This window comes from Prionailurus viverrinus, chromosome D2, assembly GCF_022837055.1.
Source record: "Prionailurus viverrinus isolate Anna chromosome D2, UM_Priviv_1.0, whole genome shotgun sequence".
NCBI lineage: Eukaryota > Metazoa > Chordata > Mammalia > Carnivora > Felidae > Prionailurus > Prionailurus viverrinus.
In genome coordinates, this window is record NC_062571.1 from 63,732,142 (window position 1) to 63,748,403 (window position 16,262).

Genomic DNA, 16,262 nt, shown 5'->3' on the forward strand with positions numbered 1-16,262 from the left:
ATTCTAGCTCTTGGGGGAAGGGCTGAGAATTGCTTTCCAAAGGTGGTAGATACAGGGAGGCTGAATGAATCCACCAATGCCTGCCAGAGTTCTGGGTTTTTCCCACAACATTTGAGTGCCTTTAGAAGAAAATTTATCTCCTAGCTTTTACAAATGTTTACGGAACATCCATAGTAGTATTCTTTTGCATGCTGTACCTAGGATTACTGTTCTTAGAAGAACAATTAAAAATCCTGTATCTTGGGGCACCTGGGTGGCTTGGTCGGTTAAGCGTCCGACTTTGGCTCAGGTCATGATCTCACGGTCCGTGAGTTCGAGCCCCGCGTCGGGCTCTGTGCTGATGGCTCAGAGCCTGGAGCCCGTTTCAGATTCTGTGTCTCCCTCTCTCTCTGACCTTCCCCCATTCATGCTCTGTCTCTCTCTGTCTCAAAAATAAATAAACATTGGGGCACCTGGGTGGCGCAGTCGGTTAAGCGGCCGACTTCAGCCAGGTCACGATCTCGCGGTCCATGAGTTCGAGCCCCGTGTCAGGCTCTGGGCTGATGGCTCAGGGCCTGGAGCCTGTTTCCGATTCTGTGTCTCCCTCTCTCTCTGCCCCTCCCCTGTTCATGCTCTATCTATCTCTATCTCCAAAAATAAATAAACGTTGAAAAAAAATTTTTTTTAAAATAAATAAACATTAAAAAAAAAATTAAAAAAAAAAATCCTGTATCTTAAGGGACCTAAGAAGTCATTGGTTGAAACCCCATCTGACACTTTAATTTTCTGATAGTATCACCTTAATCAAAATGCTCATCCATCTTCTATGCAAACACATCCCAAAAGTCCCTGGAGAACTTGCTGCCCTATGAGGCAGCTTTTCCACGCTCAGAGAGTTCATTCCATTAGAATATTATTTCTTACATCAAGCCAATATTTACTTCCATTTAGATTTGACCTTTCAGTCATACTTCTGCCCTCTGATGCAACACAGAAGAAAGTTCCATTGCCCCTTCCATGAGAGAATGTTTTCCCACATTGGAACACCGTTACAAACCTCTATGCTCATTGGCCAATTTCCTGTGCCAACAATCCCAAGTTTCTACAACTTCTCCTAGGACATTGTTTGAGCTGCATCAGACTTCAGGAAATTTCCTTGCAAACATTCATTTCTCAACGGCAGCCAGGTATTTTAGAATGCAGAGTGGTTTTGGAATCAGGTTTTCTGGAACTTGCCTTGAGATCTTGATCAAATTTATAAAACCCATGAGGCCACCAAGTTCTCCTCCTGAATGTGTGGGCAAAAATAACCCTCAAACTGTTTATTTTGTGTCATTTAAACTATAAAGCATATACAAAAATGCCTGTCAGGGAAAATCCTCTATAAATGTTAGTTTCTTTTTTCCCTCTTGTTTTTCTGAAAGAGTAGCCTTTGAAGTACATAGTTTTTCCTTTAATATCTTGAGTTTGAATGAACTTTTAAATTTTCTGACTATAGGAGTACCTGGGTGGCTCAGTGGGTTAGGCTTCTGCCTTTGGCTCAGGTCATGATTTCATGGTTTGTGTGTTTGAGCCCCATATTGGGCCCTCTGCTGTCAGCACAGAGCCTGCTTCAGATCATTTATGCCCCTCTCTCTCTGCCCCTGCCCCTCTCTCTCTCTCTCTCTCTCTCTCTCTCTCTCTCTCTGTCTCTCTCTCTTAAAAATAAACTTAAATTTTTTTTCTGGCTGTATATTAATACTAAAATCATGTGCATGTTTAAATGTCTGTATCTGGAGATATGTTTCAAATGGTGTTTCATATGTTAGGGTTAGTGAAATCTTCATTTCTTCCAAATTGAAGGGAGGTATTATTATTTTGATACTTAGAGGTAGTAATTTAAATTACATAAATGACCTAAAACTAAGAGATTTGAGTACTTCATGCCTCTTTTAGATCCAGGCTTTTGGGAAGTAAAACAAATCTGAAGTTGGAAAGAGTTAGGGACAAATTGGATGCAGTGAAAAGGCCAGGAAAATAGGTGATCAAGTGGATTTAATAGCAGGCTGTGGTGCAACACCAAAATCATTAAGGAGCGAGAAAACACAGGTAAAGGGAGGGATATGAGTCGGAACAAAAAAGTCAGCTCACAGAGGAATACCAGCATTTGTGTGCAAAGAGTACTGCTTAATACGAGATATTTCTGAATCATAATATATAAAAATGAATAGAATCTGATTGCAAAGGAAAATGGTCAATAGAATAGGAGTGTGGAGACAAAAGAATGGATTTGGGTAGATACTATGTAAATTGTTTATAAGATTGTCTTATGTGACTGTTGGCTTAGAAAATACTCTTCAGTGTAAAAGAGGATAAAGTGAATTGTGAGAATGAATTGTAAATAAAAGCATTAGATTCAAGGTACAGTGTCGTTCATGCATGGCATACCCAAATGAGCCATTGTTCTGTGAGGTGATGGTAACTTGTTTTTCTTTTAAAGTCATGCACTTAATTTAACAAAGACAGCACATGCAGTAAAAACAACATTGAGATGAGAGTCAGGACCCTAGGTTTGAATTCCAGCTCCACAGCTGACTAGGTGTGGGACCTCAGGCAGGACAGTGAGGTTCTCTGAGCCTTGGGCTTGCCATGTGTAAAAAGAATTGTCCAGATGATTCCTACTTCCAATCTCAGCTACAAAAGCTTATTATTCTCTGATTCTGTGTTGTTAAGCAGCCCAGGGGAAGTTTCTTTAAGGGGGAGAGTGTCAAGATTGCAGAGGGGATTCCTGTCATCCAAGAGTCTCTAGTCAATTTGAAGAGATTACCTGAAGTTTCGATGCATAAGTAAATGGGTGAATAGATCACTGTTTGATTGAATTAAATAAAAATAATTTGAGAACTTATAAGAGAAACATGTTAGTAGAATCTGGTTGGACACCGAGTGTTAAATATGGGAAAAGAGATGCTGTTTATAAGGTATTCTTACCTTATCCCCAACATCTTCTAGTAATGAGTTGTATGAATTTGCTTTTAAAGTAGTTCTTTAGTTTTACTATTGTAATTTTGCCTCTTTTGGCCGAGCATGGCCATAGATGGCATCATTGAAGGGAGAAGACATGGAAAGAAGGGTAAACTTATGACAAATTTGGGAAGGAAAGTGGGGGGCTTTTTGGGTGGAAGACACAGAACTTTACAAGACTTGGAAAGGAATATTTATGTATTAACTCAGTGAATATTTATGTGAGCATCTCTTCTCCTGTACTTGGCATGGTGTTAAACCCTTGGGATTATTAAGGTAGCAATCCCCACTACCTAGAAATGAAGACAGATATCAAACATATAATTACATGAATGTGTAATTTCATATTTTGATGAATGTTATGAAATAAGAGAGACTAGAGAACCATAAGGGTAGGAAGTAACCAAAGAGGGCTTCTCTTAGGAAGTGTTACTTCTGCTGATATCTGACATTTGAGCAGCAGTTCAATACATGAATACAAAGAGGGAGAAGTGCAGAGTGGATGGAGGGCATTTTAGGTAGAGGGGACAGCATGTGCAAAAGCCCTCGGACTGGAGAGCTGAATGATATGTTTGAGAAGCCAAAAAACTGATGTGGCTGGAAAATAAGGTGGTGCAGGGAGCAGAGAGGAGAATCCTGGAGAAAAAGACATGTGGGAAATGAGCATGGGTCACCCTTTGACAGAGTATAGACATCAGTACCATTATTTCTGTGTGCCCATCTGGAGGAAAGCATGCTATACTGAGAGGTGGGCACTGGGAGAATGGGGATGAGTATCATCTGTGCTTTGTGTTCTCAAATGGGCCTTTAAGGCTCCAGCACCTCCATTAGGGAGTAGGATACTAACTTGGGAAATAGAAGGCTTTGGTTATTCCAATATACACATGACCTCTGAAATTGGAGCCAACTAGGAGGATAAGTCTGAGGAGTCATACAAAAGCCATGGCAAAAATGAGACTTCCTGTGTTAGCTTATAGGGTCACATGGAATTTCTTTCTTGCAAGTATGGTGTCACCAGACTGCGTGTTTTCCTCTCCCTTGTTCATTAAAATTAAGGAGACTTAATGGAAACCCTGCCCATCGAGTGTCTTCTCATATCAAGTCCAGGATTCTAGTTGTCATAGGCACCAAGAAATGACCATAGCCCCTCTGTGGTCAGCTTGAGACAGGTGAGTCACCCCAATCAATAGCACCTGGGCCCTCATTATGCACCAGACATTCTTTGTGTAACTTCTTCCTCTTCTTCAAACTTAGCTCAAAAATGAACCACTTGAGAGGGGAACAGTGGTGAAAGAGAGTAAGTATGGTAGATAGTGTCTTTCTGGAGGGTCCAATTCACTTGAAGATAGGTGAAAAAATTTATCTTGCATTCTAAGCACAGAGATATGGTAGCATACACTACAAAATATCCATGGAAGGTTAAGGTAAGAGTTAGAGATTTGAAGATATTTGTCCTTCTTTCAGAATACTTAAGGCCACACCCCCAGATTCCTGGTGGATGATTTATTCCCTTTGGCTGTGGGAGATGTTTTGATGAACAACTTTGAGAGGCATGGAGTCTTAATTTGTGTTTGATGCTGTTTATAGGATAGCCTGTGCCTTTCTCACCAACTTCCTCTAGAAATGAGCTTTATGAGCTCACTTTTAGAGGCAGTTCTTCGTATTCAGTGTGTTAATCTTTCCTCTTTTAAGTTTCAAGGGACGGTATTTCCAAATTCGATGAATACGAGTGTGTATCTGCCTCTACTTCTTACAAATTTTACTCTTGCCGTCTTGCTGTTGCTCTCAGGGTCTTCCTTTTGCCCATATGCCCACCCTCTCATGCACTTGTTTCTTCCTCTTCCTCCTAAACACTTTAGGTGACCTTGTTTGACTCCTTTTCCTTTTCTGTTCTTTCTCTTTTTTGATGTGGCACTTAGACCAATGTGCACTCATCCGGGGCCAAGCAAATGATACTTTTGGAGGAGGATGAGATGATGTTTCTGTTTTATTTCCAGTGTCTTCCCTAATGACTGTAATTTTTCACCTTTGTTAGCTGCAGTGTTTGGGGGGAACTTATCCTTCAGGCCAGCTCCTACTCATTCATTATGACTCAGCTCATGGCACACTGCCCAACCCCGCAGCACTGACCGCTACTTCCGTGAGTTCTTCCAGCCCTCCTCTACCTCTGTGGGCATGCGCCTCATTGTGTTGTGTTGCACTTACCTGTTGACATGTCTGTCTTCCTACCTAAGTTTTCAGTTTCTAGAGATCAGGGAACTTGTATTATTAATCTTTGCATCATCACACCTGGCATTGAGCCTAGCACATGCTAGGTGCTTAATGAATACTAAATAAGTTGAATAAAGTGATGTGAGTTAATTGAGTACAGGGAGTATTTACAATGATTTTGAAATTCTTTTATTCACTTGGGGAAATCCAATGTCAAAGAATAAAGGCACATAGTATAAGGGGATGTATCTTATGATCCAGCTGCTTAGAAATGGAATGGGAGAGACTTCAAGGGAGGGTTTCCAGATAAAATACAGGACATGTGGATAAAATACAGCTAAATTTGAGTTTCAGATAAATAACAGTGTTTCATAAAACATAATCATATTCCTACTGTTACATCTGACATACACACACACACATTTATTTTACATCTGAAATCAAATTAGCTGGGCATTCTGTATTGTATTTGTTAAATTTGGTAATCTTACTTCAAGGTCAAATAGTCCCATTCTCTTCTTCAGGCATTTGTATGTCTTTGCTAAGATTCAGGTCACAAATTGGTGGCCCTCAGGCAACCTCTGGCCGGCAGGATCAATACACCTTATTTGCCCCGCAGTACATTTAAAATTAAAAAAATAATAATGTTTATTTATTTTTGAGAGAGAGAGAGAGTCACAGAGTGTGAGCAGGAGAGGAGCAGAGAGAGACGGAGACACAGAATCCAAAGAAGGCTCCAGGCTCTGAGCTGTCAGCACAGAGCCTGATGCGGGGCTCGAACCCATAAGCTGTGAGATCATGACCTGAGCTGAAGTTGGACGCCCAATCGACTGAGGCACCCAGGCACCCCTAGTACATTTTAAATTTTTAAAATTTTTGCTAACACTGAAAAATACGGAGATTTCTCATAAAAATCTGAAATTTCAGTTCCCTTGAAAAACTATAAAGCCTGACCACACTAGATCAGCTGTCTTTGTCCAGATAAGGAACAGCTAAGCCCATTTTTAGATGGAGCATGAGCTTTGTGTATTCCCTGCTTCTCCCCAGTATTATGGGGAAATGTAGTCTGCCAAAGTTTATCACACCTTGCACCTGTTTTCCTTAGGGTTGAGAGGAAAGTGAAACCTTTTTTGAGCCCATGTCTCCATCAAAAGCAGGAAAACAAAAGATAACCAAAAGTGGCAAATGTTTCAATAAAAATGGGGAAAATCATCTTGAGTAAGTAAAGGAAGTTTCTTAGTGTGTTAAGTGCTAGCAAAATGATCATGTGTCTAAAGAACACAAACAGTGGTACTGTTTCTCTTATACCTCCCTCACATATTCACACTTACAGATTTGAGGGCATTTGAGTTCCTGATCTCCACAAGAAAGTAAGATCCCTGAGGGCAGAAACTTTTGTCTGGTTCATTGATGTATCCTAAACCCATAGAGCAGTGCTTGGTTGTTAATAGACATTTGATCAATATTTATTAAACAAAGGAATGACTGATGTAAGCCATCTGAGAGAAAGAAAACCTTTATGGTTAGAAATCTTCAAGAAGAAAAGAAAATGTTGCCTTCTACAAAAGAATGACATGACTGGGTGAATGCCTGTTTTTAAAATAAATGTATCTATGCTATAGATGCCTGATATCTGTCAAGGGCAAAGGAAAAGGGCTGCTGAGGACAGAAGCCCTTGTCTAACTACCCAGAGCTTAGAGGGACATTGGATGGGTATTGTCTCCACCCGTTATCAAGGGAAGGATTTTTTGGAGAATATTTGAGGAAGGAACCAGAGGCACATGTTGGAAAGGACTCTCTGCTACTGTGTGACCTGGTTTCTCTCCTGCCTACCGTAAATACTGCCACAACCCAGGGGATTCTTCCTGTAGTCCTAAAGAGCCCAGACAGTTCCTACCACTCCCTCTGTGGCTACCAAGGAAACAAGTGCAGACACCTTATTTTTTTTTTTTTTATCAGAAACAGCCTCATTTTATTTGAATGACAAAGACCATCATGACTACAATTAAGCAGAATACTACCTAAATTCCATAGGTTTTGAGAAAAAAAAATCGGGACAGATGTATATTAAATTTGAATTTGCTACAAGGGAGAGATTTTTTATAAATGTGTTCCAAACCATTCTTCCCTCTTCATGGACAGTATTCTGGCTCTAGGGAATCTGGCTGAATCACCAAAAGCTCACATAAAACGCATAGTTTGTTGTTTCTTCTGAATATGTCTGGTTATCACCATATGGTCATTATTAATTCATATTTAATCTTAGAAAATATTATCCTTAAGGGTGTGGTGAAAATACATAGCAGAGAAAAATATAGGCAAATGAGATTTTGGCTTTTAATCATAGATTCAACAATCTGGTCACACATCAGACTTCTAGCCTAGGAGTGGAAACAAACAAAAAGAAATGTAGCAAGATTTGTCATTATTATTCTTGGAGGTAGGTGTTAGATCCCTGTACAGTTGACCCTTGAACAACATAAGGGTTAGGGGCACTGACCCCCTGTGCGGTTGGAAATCCATGTATAACTTTTGACTCCTTAAAAACTTAACTGCTAATAGCCTATTATAGACCAGGAGCCTTACTTATGACATGAACAGTACTATATACTGTATTATATACTGTATTATTATAATAACCTAGAGAAAAGAAAATATTAAGAAAATAATAAGGAAGATAAAATACATTGATAGTACTAGACTGCATTTATAAAAAAAAATCTGTGTATAAGTGAAGGCATGCAGTTCAAACCCATGTTGCTCAAGCATCAACTATATTAGCTTTCCATGGGCTGCTGTAACAGACTACCTCAAATCAGGTGACTTAAAACAATAGAAATCCATTGTCCTACAATTATGGAGGCTAGAAGTCCAAAATCAAGGTGTTGGCAGGGCCATGTTCCCTCCTTCTTTGCTTCTTCCTGACTTTTGGTATTTTGCCATTAGTCTTTGACATCCCTTGGCTTGTGGATATACCCCTTCAGTCTTTTGTCTTCACGTGGCCTTCTCTCTGTGTTGTGTGTCCTCACATTGTCTTCCCTCTGTGCCTTTCTGTGAGTCCTAATTTATCCTTATGAGGGTATCACTCATATTGGATTAGGACCCACCCTGACCTCATTTTAACTTGGTTTCATCTGCAAAGACCTTATTTTCAAATAAGCTCACATTCTGATAATACTAGAGGTTAGGACTTCAACATATCTTTTTTTGGGGGGGGGGCGGTGGACACGGTTCAAGCTATAACCTCCTAATGCAATCATATCATTATTTGGACTTAAGCTTTCTAGGTATAACTTGTTGTTACTCCTGTGGAATATTACATTGATTAAATTGCCTCTAGTACTTTAGCCATCAGATGCTTTTCCCTGGCAGGCTGATGTAATTAGGGAACTAATAACTGGATCAATAAGGAAAAGAGCATGTTCTTTCATATTTTCCATCTGTTCCAATGATTCATTTAGGGCTTTCTGTGTGTGTGTTGCCACTGAATACGTGCTTGTTAAGAGATATGAGACCATGATATATAGGAAAAGAAGGGAAGGGAGAGGATCTGGATTATTCTCTGGTAAAAGTCCAGGAATGTCATCCTTGCAGGGAGGGGGCATAATAAGGCAGGATATGAAGAACAATCTCATAAATATAACTTTATATGAATAAGAAATGTTCTTAAAGATATTTGCTGTCTGGAAAATATACTTTATTTTAGTGTTGCATGAAACACGTTAGGCTGAAGTCATGCAGGACTGCTTAAACAGCATGGGAGCTAATACACTGCTTGTCCTAAGAAGGATTCACTGCTATCCATGATAATGTCTATGCAATACCATTTTGTGGAAAATCCCATATTGCTTTGCCTAATTCAAGGTCCCTCATATAAAAGTTGGAATTTTAATTTTTGGCCTTTTAAAAGGTAGTTTTAAAGATAAATGTAGTGTATACATTATGGTTAGAAATTATTATTATAAAAATATAAATAGAATAAAACATTGGCTTATATTCCAAAATATATTATATATATATAATATATATATTCCAGTAAAACATTGGAATATTATATTCATTGTAAAGGAATTTGAAAGATATAGAAAAGTTTTATTAAAATTTTTTTTTTACGTTTATTTTTTGAGACATAGAAAGACAGAGCACAAGTTGGGGAGGGGCAGAGAGAGAAGGAGACACAGAATCCGAAGCAGGCTCTAGGCTCCAAGCTGTCAGCACAGAGCCCGCCATGGGGCTTGAACTCACAAACTCTGAGATCATGACCTGAGCAGAAGTTGGAGCTTAACCAACTGAGCCACCCAGGCGCCCCAGGAAATTTTTAAAAGTATATGTTAAAATATATACTGGGTGGCTCAGTCCATTGGGGGTGCCTGGGTGGCTCGGTCCATTGAACATTTGACTCTTGATTTTGGCTTGGGTCATGATTCCAGGATAGTGGGATCAAGCCCTGCATTGGATTCCCTGCTGAGCATGGAATCCTGCTTAGGATTCTCGCTCTGTATCTCTCTTCTCTCACCTTTCTCTCTCTCTCTGTGTCTCTCTCTCCTCCTGCCCCTCTCCCCCACTCATGCTGTCTATCTCTCTCTAAAATTAAAAAAAAAGTACATATTATCCATAATCCCACAATTCAGAAATAACCACTGCTAATATTTTGGCATATTTCCTTCTGATATGTTTCAAGTTTTTACAATACTTTAAATAAAATTGGTGTGAATGTATGCATGTTTTGTAATATATTTTAAAGTAAATAATATATCATAAGCATTTTCATATCATTAAATCACCTTCTAACACTATTCAATGGTTGCCTAAATTCTTTGAGTGTTAGAGCTTTAACTTTTTAATTACTAAAGTAATATATGTTCTTAATAATTTAAAAACCCACATAACCAAAAGAAAAAATACCAATGGCCTACAATCTTACCCTTGCACAGATAGCTAGTGATAATATTATTACATACTTTGCATGACAGTATAATTGTCTGAGTTTCTGTCTTCCCCTGTTCATGGCATTTTTAACCTTTATAATTCCAGCACTTAGTTCCATGCTTAAATCATATTGGTTGCTTGATACAATTTTAGTCAATGAGTGAAGGAAGGAAGAAATGGATGAACACTTATATGAATGGAGAGGCTGCAAAGATCCAGCTCGTGGTAAAATAAAGTTCATTTCAGACTCAGCAACTTACTGTGGATAGAGAGACAAGGTAGCTAACCAAAGACTCCTAATGAATAGGAGCCTGCTCTTTCTGTTCATCTGAATCAGCCTCTGGGCAGAGAATTCAATTTAATTTTTCTCCCATCAGTCAAACAGAAGAGCTGAAAAAGCAAAACCAGAGACAAGGGAGGCAGGAGGTGGAACAGACTTGGATGAGGAGATCAGCAGCTGATCTCTTGTTCTTTCTCTGTTAGAAATAGCATGAGATGAGAGGAGCCATGCTTACCCTGAGAGTGAGCCCCAGCAGGAGCTGTGGTGGATGCATTTAGCCACTACTGGATCCTGCATGATGGAAGGACTGATAATTTCCCCCAGAGGATTGAGATGCCAGCAATGTCAGTGTGACCCTCATGGTTCTTCCCTGGCTTGTCTTTAGAGTTTGCAGCAGAGAAAGACACGATCATGCTGGGTTTTATTTGAAGGAATTTGGGGCTCTGATTCTATGATTGGAATCTGGGCTGACAGTCTGATATCTTTGGGCTATAGAAGGCTCCAACCAAAGTCTCTTCTATATTTAATTAGGAAACATGTGTCTTAAGTCTGAGCATCTGTCCCTCAGACACCTGCCATAGGAAGGAGAGTGATCCATTTCTTAACACTCTGCAGGAAATCTCAGTCCTTGAAATAAAATATAAGAATATATCCTTTCCAATGCAATGGTCTGGTCCTCACCAACTCTCTCCCTCCTCCCAATCCCCTCCCCAATAGAAATATACATACAGATAAATATAAGATCAGCCACAAATAGTTGGATGGATAGGAAGAGAGACAGAAAAATGGACAGACAACCTCCACCTCCTTTTAGCCAATGACAGGCGTCACATTTCTCCTTCCTCTTAAAAGCTTCTCCGTGGGATGCCTGAGTTGCTCAGTAGGTTAAGTGTCCAACTTTGGCTCAGGTCATGATCTCACAGTTCATGAGTTCAAGCCCCACTTCAGACTCTGTGCTGACAGCATGGAGGCTGCTTTGGATTCTTTTTTTCCCTCTCTCTCTGTCTCTCCCCAGTTCTCTCTCTCTCTCTCTCTCTCTCTCTCTCCAAATAAATAAATAAATAAATAATTTTTTAAAAAAAAGCTTCCCCATAAGCCAGGCTCAAGACCTTGGCCATATTGACACTTTGTTCTTATTGTTTCCTCCACCCAGTAAAATCTGTATCCATCTTTTGTCCTGTCCATACCACTCATCTCCAGAGGCCTAGGTCAAGCTGTGTAGCTCCAGGAAGGCTAATTGTTCCATTTCTTGCCCATTTCTCAACTTCTAGAGCTTTAGCCTTTGGTGTCGTGTATGTGTATTTGGGAGTCATCTATGTATAAGTTGAGAGATGGGCAAGATTAACATGGGTGGAAATGGAAGAGTGAGGCTTCCTGGAGAAATAGAGATAGGTGGTGTGGATGGGACGGGAGGCAGATAGAGATTTTTTATGTGTATTCAAGGTTCAGGAAGGTCATTTTGGTTTGTCATTTCGGTTTCTGAAGAATTGGATGTGGCTCTGTGTGTTCTACAGTATAATGGTCTAGAATTAGTTGCTGTCTTCACTAGGCTCGTGAATAGAGAAAGGACAAGGGGTGATGGGGAATAATTTTGCCTGATTTTCCCATATGCAGAGTTGAATACACACAGTAGTTAGTACTTACCGATGGAATGGGAATCCGGTTTGGGTGAGAGTTGGTAGAATTGGTGAAGTATAGTATAAACTGTGATCAGCTAAATCAGTATTGGCATCCTGGTTTTCATATAGTTGTTATAGCCACTTTAAAGAATCAAGCATCAGTATCTTCATCTATAAAATGGGAATGCTAATATATCTCCTTAACTACCATATAGGATATTTTGAGTATACAGATACATATTCACGTGTATATATGTATGTATGCATATGTTATATCCCAACACACACATGCACACATCTATGTTATTTACTGGACAAAAAGAAACATTGTTATGTAGTTTATGGTGCCAATGTCCAATAAATATTGGAATTAAATTGAAATGGTCTAAAACTTCCTCAAGCCCCACAAAGCTTATTTGAGATTACCAGATGTTCACACAAAAAATTATTTCTGTTTGAGTTGCATGACTGCGGACTCAGAACTTTACAGATGGCAGTGTTACCTGGGTGTGGCGTGCCAGGCAGCACATTCCTATAGGTGAGTACTACCAGGGATGTGATAATGGGGAGATACTTCACCTGACCCCATTTCTATAAACTTGAGGCCCATCTGCTTCTGCCTTTCTTAGTTTCCCCACCTGTAAAAGTGTGGAGAACATAAACATAATAGAATTCTCATTATAAACTAGGTACCATGATTCCATGGAAGGAGATGTGAGCTAGGCATCAAAAAACTTAAATCCTAGTTATGTGGACCAAAACTTAACTTCTCCAAGACCAAGTTTCATTAACTTCGAAATAGGTTTGTGTGCTCACCTGTTATGTGTCAGGCATTGTATAACTGCTGATACATAAGGGTTAATAGGGCATGATCTATGCTCCTCTTATGACTCATACTCTGATGGAGGGAGGGATATGCAAACCATTATTGGCTTGGTGTGAACTGCTTCTTAGAGGCAGACAGTAAAAATAGTGATGGTACCGGCTGGGAGTGGTTGACTCTGCTTATAGATTAGAAAATGCTTGGGGCACCTGGGTGGTTCAGTAGGTTAAGCATCTGACTCTTGACATCAGCTCAGATCATGATCTCAAGGTTGTGAGATCGAGTCCTGCATTGGGCTCTGCACTGATGGTATGGAGCCTGCTTGGGATTCTCTCTCTCTCACTCAAAATAAGTAAGTAAATAAATAGGTAAATGAATAAACAAACTTAAAAAAAAAGAAAATATTTGAGAGCAAAGATTCAAGTGAGTTATAACTGCCTTGCCTTACTGTCATTGTCCTTGTAAGTCTCAAAAGTATGTGAAAGTGCAATGTGGTCCATCTATTAATATTATTATTATTATTATTATCACCGTTATCAGTTAGATACAGATATTGTACTTCCAGACATACACTTAAAAATAAACCCCATACTCTTGGCTAGTCTCTTATAGGAATGTTGGCCTTTCCTTTATGTGTTCATAAAGGGTCACACTCTACATCCATAAAGTAAGTGAATGTGGAATCTGACTTTATTAGCTACACTGAGAGTTCTTCATTTTTCCAAAGTCTTGAGCCTCCTCCAGAATTTTTTCTCCTTTCATCTCTCTATGTTACTATCTATACTGACTTGTCTCTTTAATTACTGATTTATGCAACAGGTATTTATTTAGTGAACACCTCCTATGTATTTAAGGAGTATAAATGCAACTAAATAATACAGACAAATCTGAAAGACATAACCACATATTACCTTATGGCAAGTGCTCAGAGGAAACCAAAGTTGGGTGCAGTGAGTTGAGAAGCAAGAAAGAGGAGTGGGTTGAAGTGGGAAGAAAAGGATCCGGGGAGGAAGCCACATTTGTGGGTTCATGGCTGAGTAATGTTTACTTAGGCATAAGCGTGGCCTTATCTCTGTGAAGACATGGGAGTATAAATAAGGGTGGTATCTTGACTGACACTGAAGAGTCCATTTCATTTGGATTATGTATTGGAGCAGTAGGAGATAAAACTTCACTAGCACAATATTTTGCATATAATATTGGCTCAGATACCAGCTGATGCGTATTTTTATGTGTGTTTCATTTCCCTGAGAGCACAGAATCTACCTCTTCTTTATCTTCACATCCACCAGAGTGCCTGATGCATAGGAGATATCCAATAAGTAAATTCTTAGTGAATTTTGCTGAATTGTTTTCAATGTAGCTAAAGACCTCAAGGAATTTACGGGTGTGCCTGGGTGGCTCAGTTAAGCATCTGATGCTTGATTTCTGCTCAGGTCATGATCCTGCGGTTTGTGAGTTTGAGCCCCGTGTCAGGGCTCTGCTCTGATGGTGCAGAGCCTACTTGGGATCCTCACTGTCTCTCTCTCATTTTCTCTCTCTCTCTCTCTCTCTCTCTCTCTCTCTCTCTCAATCTCTTAAAGATAAATAAATAATCTTAAAAAATTCTTTAAAAAAGCCTTCAGGGAATTTGAAGAAAAATAAGATAGAATTTTACAAAAGATTTTGTCCCTGAAGGAGAGAATGATAGATGACATCAACTCAGTTCAAAAACACCAGCCGATCGGATATATGTGGAGCACCTACCTGGTGCTAGAAGGCACCATGATAAGCCCAGCACATCATATTCGTATTTTCATCTCGATAAAATGGGTGTCTACTTGGGTGTGTTGGAAGGTCCTTATCCAGGGGCATACCACATGTATTTATGTTGAATGGTTCCCTCGATGCTTATGCTTTCCTCACGTCATTGTTTTGCAGCTGTACAGCTCCATGGACTTTGGAAGACGGTGGCAACTCGTGCATGAACGCATCACACCCAACAGGTTTTACTGGTAAGCCCCATCTGCACACTCACTGCCCTCTGGGATAAAGAACCGTCAGACAGCCTAGCTCTCTGGACAATCCTGGCCACCTTCAGCACTTGAAGACAGATTGTTCTAGCCCTTGGCTATTCGGTGTGGTTCACTGACCAGCAGCATCAGTATCACCTGGGAACTTGTTAGAAATGCAGAACCTCAGGCAAGACTTCCTGGGCAACAATCTGCATGTAACATGGTCCCTAGTGATTTAGTGTGTACATTAGAGGTTGAGAAGCCCTGGGCTAGGGTGTTCCATGAGAAGGTCATGACCAGGTGCTCTTAGCTATATACTTATCCCCCCTTTTTTGTGGGGGGGGGAGTATCTATTTTATGTACCCATTCTAAAAGTGGTATTTCCTAAAATGTACTCTGAGGAACACTAGTTCCACAAAATTTGATAAGCATTTCTATGGTCAAATGATTTTAAATAATAATTATTTAAGTCTGCCTTACTGAAGATGCGGGGTTCGTGTTAGGATATTTAAGACTCTGGGGAAGCCCTGACTGAAGAAGTCTACCAAGCATTCAGTCACTGATTTCCAAACTTATTTCACTACAGAATCGTTTTCTCGTGTCACAAATGATAACTCCTTCAGAAGAACTTCCGTGGAGCACATTTTGAGAAGCCTTTTTAAAGAGTACATATGTGTTCCAAATGGAAAATTAGCTCCCCCTCATCAGAAAGTGTTTTTTTTAATTGGTGTTCCTTTATACGTGCATACTATTTTTACCTTGGTTGTAGCAAAGAAAAGTTGGTTTGGTATAATTCTATATTTTCTTTTTCCCTGCTGCAGTATGAAAATGCTTCTTATTTGTATCTCACTTTCATTTCAGCAGAGGTGTGGCCAAAGGAATAGAGAATAGGAAGCATGCATCAAAGTGGTTAATATGTGTAATTCTGTGCTTAATTAAAACAAAAGCAAAGTTAATCTTTGAAAGTAGTCTATATTCCATATTTCTTTCTAACTACCTTAGTTCAATGCCCTTAAAAAATCATGAAATGGGGGATGCTTGGGTGGCTCAGTTAGCTGAGCATCTGACTTTTGATTTCGGCTCAGGTCATGATCCCAGGGGTCATGGCATCGAGCCCCGCGTCAGATTAAGATTCTCTCTCTTTCTCTCTCTGTCTGCTCCTCTCCACCGACCTCTAAAATTAAAAAAATCATCATCAAATGTCCATTTATGTCTTATACAAGGTAGGGGTGGCGTGTGTGTGTGTGTGTGTGTGTGTGTGCGCGTACGTGCATGTGTATGTAGTGGGGGATGGTGATGAGTACTTTGTACATATATATATTCACACCAACATCTTTGAAAGCAGTGGCTCCCTACAGTTCCCTCTGAACCCACAAAACTATGACCAGAATTAAAAAGGATAATTGTAGAAGCATGTTGTGAAAACA

General features: G+C 39.7%; 1 protein-coding gene across 1 annotated transcript in view; it reads left to right on the forward strand.

Moving 5' to 3' along the window:
* The window catches only part of SORCS3 (sortilin related VPS10 domain containing receptor 3), a 597,388-nt gene that overhangs the window by 363,859 nt on the left and 217,267 nt on the right, over positions 1–16,262 (forward strand). The window contains exon 5 of the mRNA XM_047826472.1: positions 14,762–14,835. Coding sequence (XP_047682428.1) covers positions 14,762–14,835 — 74 coding nt within the window. The remainder of the gene's footprint in view (positions 1–14,761; positions 14,836–16,262) is intronic.